The 5,036-nt window shown below is 35.2% G+C and overlaps 1 protein-coding gene across 2 annotated transcripts; it reads right to left on the reverse strand.

Moving 5' to 3' along the window:
* Window positions 1-667: 667 nt before the first annotated feature.
* LOC126723217 (uncharacterized) lies at window positions 668-5,036 on the reverse strand. 2 transcript variants are annotated; one of them, XM_050426535.1, is made up of 4 exons: window positions 4,817-5,036; window positions 3,723-3,956; window positions 2,574-2,864; window positions 668-1,471 (listed from the first exon to the last, which is right to left on the reverse strand). In XM_050426535.1, exons 2-4 carry the CDS (start codon window positions 3,828-3,830, stop codon window positions 881-883), a joined length of 990 nt encoding a protein of 329 aa, XP_050282492.1. In that variant the 5' UTR covers window positions 3,831-3,956; window positions 4,817-5,036; the 3' UTR covers window positions 668-880. The 2 variants fall into 2 exon arrangements, with proteins under 2 accessions (XP_050282492.1, XP_050282491.1); XM_050426534.1 differs by having other exon boundaries at window positions 668-1,513; window positions 4,817-5,035.

The following is a 5,036-nucleotide window of genomic DNA, read 5'->3' on the forward strand; positions in this document are numbered from 1 at the left end:
AAATAAGCTTATTCCCAAGCCATGCCCAACATGTTTTTAAGCAGCTCAGCCACAGCTATTTACGCTAAACACTAACTCACAAAAGTCCATGTTGCGTTCAGGGCAGTGTTAACCTATCGTTTTCAATTAAAAAGAAGGGTAGTGTTATGTGTTAACCATTGCCGCCCTAATTAGCTATTTTTCCTTTTGAATTAATTCCTAATCAAAAGTTTTACTTTAAAAGGAATGTTAGTAATTATGAAAGGTTCAAACGTGTTAACAGGAACCTCATCACTGTCTGCATATTCAACAAAAGAGAAGGGTCAAAAACTCAAAATCATCATGCAGTTGGGTGTCTATGGGTAATATATACCATCATACAAAATGTACTTTCTTTTTCTTTTTTTAATGAACAACGAGCTAATTGGAAGAGTTTTGTTATTAACTAACACATTGGTAATGACAAATTTCCAAATGGAGTATTCATGTAGAAAAGCATTGCTCCCCTTCCTCTTTCTGGAAATGCTTTACTACTTTTCTTTTAGTATATGTATTTTTTGAAGCAGCAGCAGCTTCTGTAGTGATTCTTACTTGGAACAAAATTATATATTTTTCACAACATATTTAACACTAGGCTTTTCATGGATTATGCACAACATAGCCACATTGTTAATTGTAACATTGGTGGTTTTGAAGAAAGGGAACTCATCAATATTTACAGTATCAACTAATGTCATCCAAACAATGGGGGGAAATGAAACCACTATATACAAATTGTACATTTAAAAAAAAAAAAAAAAAAAAAATTACATCCACTAGAATGCTGCATAGTTAGAACCATCATGGTGCTCACACACCTAATACAGTGTGTTTTCTATTTTTGATACCAAATTCACAGCACTTAACTGACATCCATATTTTCAATTATTTCAAAATGCATCTGTAGATCAGGAGGCCTTTGAGCAAAATAAAATCTCTCGCAGACCTGTAATTTCCCTCCACTCCTATCAGCTACAGATTCGAGCATACGGACCAATTTGTCTTTTTCATTGAGTATCCAAATTCGCCTAGAGTCACACCATTGCCTAGGAGTGCCATGAAGAACAAAACGAATTCCTTTACCTCCTTGTGTAAGGCGTTTGGAGATTCTCTCAAAAGCATCATGGTTAGTTAGATATGCACCAGAGGAATTTAATCCAACATCCACATAATGGATCTCGGTGATGCTGTTTAAAAGGCCTTCTTCTGTATTAGGTATTATTTTAATCTCTTCTGTGAAATTGGAATACTTGTGGCTTGTTGACTGTTCTTCAGTGTGAGGTGAATTTCCAGTTAATTTCACATCTGAGAAGCTAAGTTCAGTAACTAGCTGATTAAGCACAGTACCACCCTTGCTAAATCCAAGGATGAATGTTTTAGGTTGTGGCGGATGTGATGCAGATATACTGGCTGGGCTTTGCTCCTTCTGTCTTCCTGGAATTATTTTCTTTACCTCCCTTTGCTCCTTCTGTCTTCCTAGAATTATTTTCTTTACCTGCCACAGAAAAAAAGTAGGTCACGGAAATCAATAGATGTTAGGAATGATTAGGAGTTTTAAAGATGATCAGGAGAATACTGAAAAACAGTTAAGAGATTTTTCATGGTAAACAGACTTGAGAAGAGTCCCTAGACTAATATTTTATTCATGAAAGAAAAAGAACAACTAGCGAAAAGTTTATTCATGAATTTGATTATTACAGCAAAAACATCTTACATTATTATGCCATATTCTAAATAGCTAGGATAAAGATAGAACATAATTCAACAGTTTAAAATAAATACTATTTAACTTCTTGGGTAAATTGCATTTTTCCTCATTGAACTATTAGGTCAGTTGTTACATCCCTTAAATTCTAAATTTGAACAATCAACCCCTTAAATAATTGGGTTTACTGCAATGTCCTCCTATAATCAAAGCTTCTCCAATTTCTGTTATAAAAATGTGGAAATTAAGGTTAAATATGACAGAAATTGAGAAAATTTTAATGGTGGGGGATCTTGCAACTTATCACATAGTTTAGGATATTGATAGCTTAAATTTAAAGTTCAGGGATTATTGAAAATGGCCCTATAATGTAGGGTAGGAAACGGCAAGTTACCCTAAATTCCTCAACTCCGGTCTCCAATGCAACATTTATCATACATGGCTGCAATTGGCGCTTAGGAGGAGACAAACAAGGAAAGAAATTTGGAAGGCCCTAATGATTACTTTCATGTCAACCTAATGCATATGAACTTTTCTAATAAAAACTCCATGATCTTTCCAAGCAGTAAGGTAAAACCCTTGTTTAATATCAGAAAGCCACAATCTAGCAAACAGAAGAATATTGTGCAGGGCGTATTTCATCGGCATGAACACATTTCCTCTCTAATTTCAAGAGTGAGTTAATGCATAAAGAGGTGATGTGGTTCTCAAAGGCAATTATTTTTTGGTATATAAAACACAAGTATGTTGTGCAGAGTGCAGACACTTTCTATAAATGATATCAAACAATATGATCTTTCAAAATAAAATTGACAAAAATTATCAAATACAAATCAATTACCTAACATACCTCTTCAAGGCAATTTGAAAAGAGTGAGACACTTGTCCTAGAAGCTGGGAATCCAGTTGGGCTATATGATTTTGGTTCTCCCCATTGATTCACAGATGGAATAAAATCCTTATAGACAGCAAAAGGCCCATTAAAAACAGAAGCCTCAATGACCCAAGCATTGATAGAACCTCCGAACTTTGAAACCAGGATTTCGGCTATATTCTGTAAATCAGACAGCCTCTCAATCACTGGGTTCCCAGTCCCTTCAATACGATCTCCATTGAAAAAGATGGCGTTTGCAGAAGGCACCTGCCTCCAATGCAATGTGTAATCAGAATATTGGTATGCTTCAATGAAAAGAAAAGTGAAAAAGCGGGATTCAAAAACATAGAGTTTCAGCACAAGATAAAATAGTCTTTTAAAAAAATGTAATAACATTGTTTTCTTATTGGTAATTACACATGCATTTGGTGAGTCTTGAAACTATGATCTCACCCTTAACCTTGCTCTTACAAGGGAAGGAGTTGCTTTTTGAGCTAAAGCTCATTGGTGCAAGAGTAATATAGTTTTTCAGAACAAATGGCACTTCCTCATCTCACAAGTGTGGGTAGAGGATTAGATTATAAGTTCAAAATCCACTGGGGATTTGTGCAACTTATCTATAAAATAAAATAAAAAGATGAACTTGTCCATAAATTCAAAAGAGAGGACTCCATAGCAATTTAATAGTCACATACTTCCCATTTCTTGGAAGAAAGGAAAAACCTGAATACAAAACTAATTATAGCATGAGAAAGTGTAAGAGCACAAGCATCAGGGATTGTATTCCAGTGCTATTTTAACACACAAAAATTTACTTTTTCTACTTTAATATAGCATTTGACAATACACTCCACATTAATTGTTCTATTTTCAGGTTCTATTCTATTTTTTATTAATTTTGCTCACTACTTCTCTTCCTCTCCAGCTTTCTCTTCTCTCTCTTCCCTTCATCTGAGTCTCTGACTCATCTCTCTCTCATAAACCATACAACCACCACCTTCACAAAAATCACCACCACCAACCCCAAAACCCATCAACACCACCACCACCACCACCATCTTAAGAGTGATGAACAGCAAAGAATTTGCACTAGTGCTTAACAGTACTCAAGTGAGCAGAACTTACAGCTAAGTTTTTGGTAGTAGGTGAAAGGCACAAAGATGCTGCAACTCTATAGTAATATCCGCTGTTAAGGCCCAATGGGACCTTCAAAACTCCAATCCAACGATCCATGAATATATGAACTGTAAGGGAATAGTGAGAAAGACCCAAGCTCTAGTAATGAGACTTATAAAAGATTCTCCTCCAAGACATGCTAAATTAACTTCAGAAAATTCCAGGTCCATGTGCAAGAATCACCTAAGCATTAAGGAATGAGAAATTAAAAACCACAATTGTTTATGCATATAACAAACAGACTTAACCTTTTTCAGGGTGGTCTAATTAGATACCAATATGCAAAATGGAAAGTAGCTCAACTAAACACAAAAGGATATCACTAAACTAGGATATCAAATTCCAATATCATTCAATAAGCTCTAGGTCAAATTGCACATCTCTCCCCTTGTAAGAGCAAGGCAAAGGGTAAGGTCATGACTTCAATACCCATATGTGCGCATGTAACTTACCAAAAAACAACAAAAACCAAAGCAAAATGGCCCTATGCTACTACTCATCCATGTCATTTAACTTATCGTAGATTCCAGTTAGCTCAACATTTTTTGCCTAATAAAAAGCATGAATCGAATCCTGCCTCTATAGAAAAGGAATCTATTGGCGTCTTGGCTTGATGGTAAAGAGCAATTAAGTTTAAATCCTATTGTAATTATATTGGAAGAAAAAAAAAAAACCATCTTTTTGGGTTTTGTTTTTTTAAAGCTTATTTTCTACTTTACTTTCAGCATATAAACAATGAGCAAAGTGCATCCAAATACATTCAGAAAATCATGGACAGGGCCAGCCCTTCCCTTAGGCGAGTTAGGCAATTGCCTAAGGCCCCCAAAAAAAAAATTTAATTTCAAATGAATTACAAAAATAATCTGGCACATCCTTTTAACCAAAAATACAAAAATTTAGGAAAATCCTATTAAACATTGGTTCTAAACAAAATCATTGACCAAAAATCAACCAGATAAACTACAAATCCGGTCTAAGAGATTAACCACAAAACAATCACAAATCAAAACAAATAAATCCACTCAAAACCCTAAAAATTTTACCTTTCTCTCTAGTCTCTAGTCTCTGCTCTCCGCCTCTCTCTAGTCTCCAGTCTCCACTGTTCAGTCTGTCCTCAGCCTCTCTCTGATTCTCTGCTCTCCGCCTCTCTCAAGTCTCAACTGCTCACCTCAACGTATCAGGTTCTGAGAAGGTTCAGGAATCAGGTATAAAATTATAAATATTTGTTAAGAACTTAAGATAACTTTGTTTATTTGGCTGGTT

Source organism: Quercus robur, chromosome 4, assembly GCF_932294415.1.
Source record: "Quercus robur chromosome 4, dhQueRobu3.1, whole genome shotgun sequence".
Classification (NCBI taxonomy): domain Eukaryota; kingdom Viridiplantae; phylum Streptophyta; class Magnoliopsida; order Fagales; family Fagaceae; genus Quercus; species Quercus robur.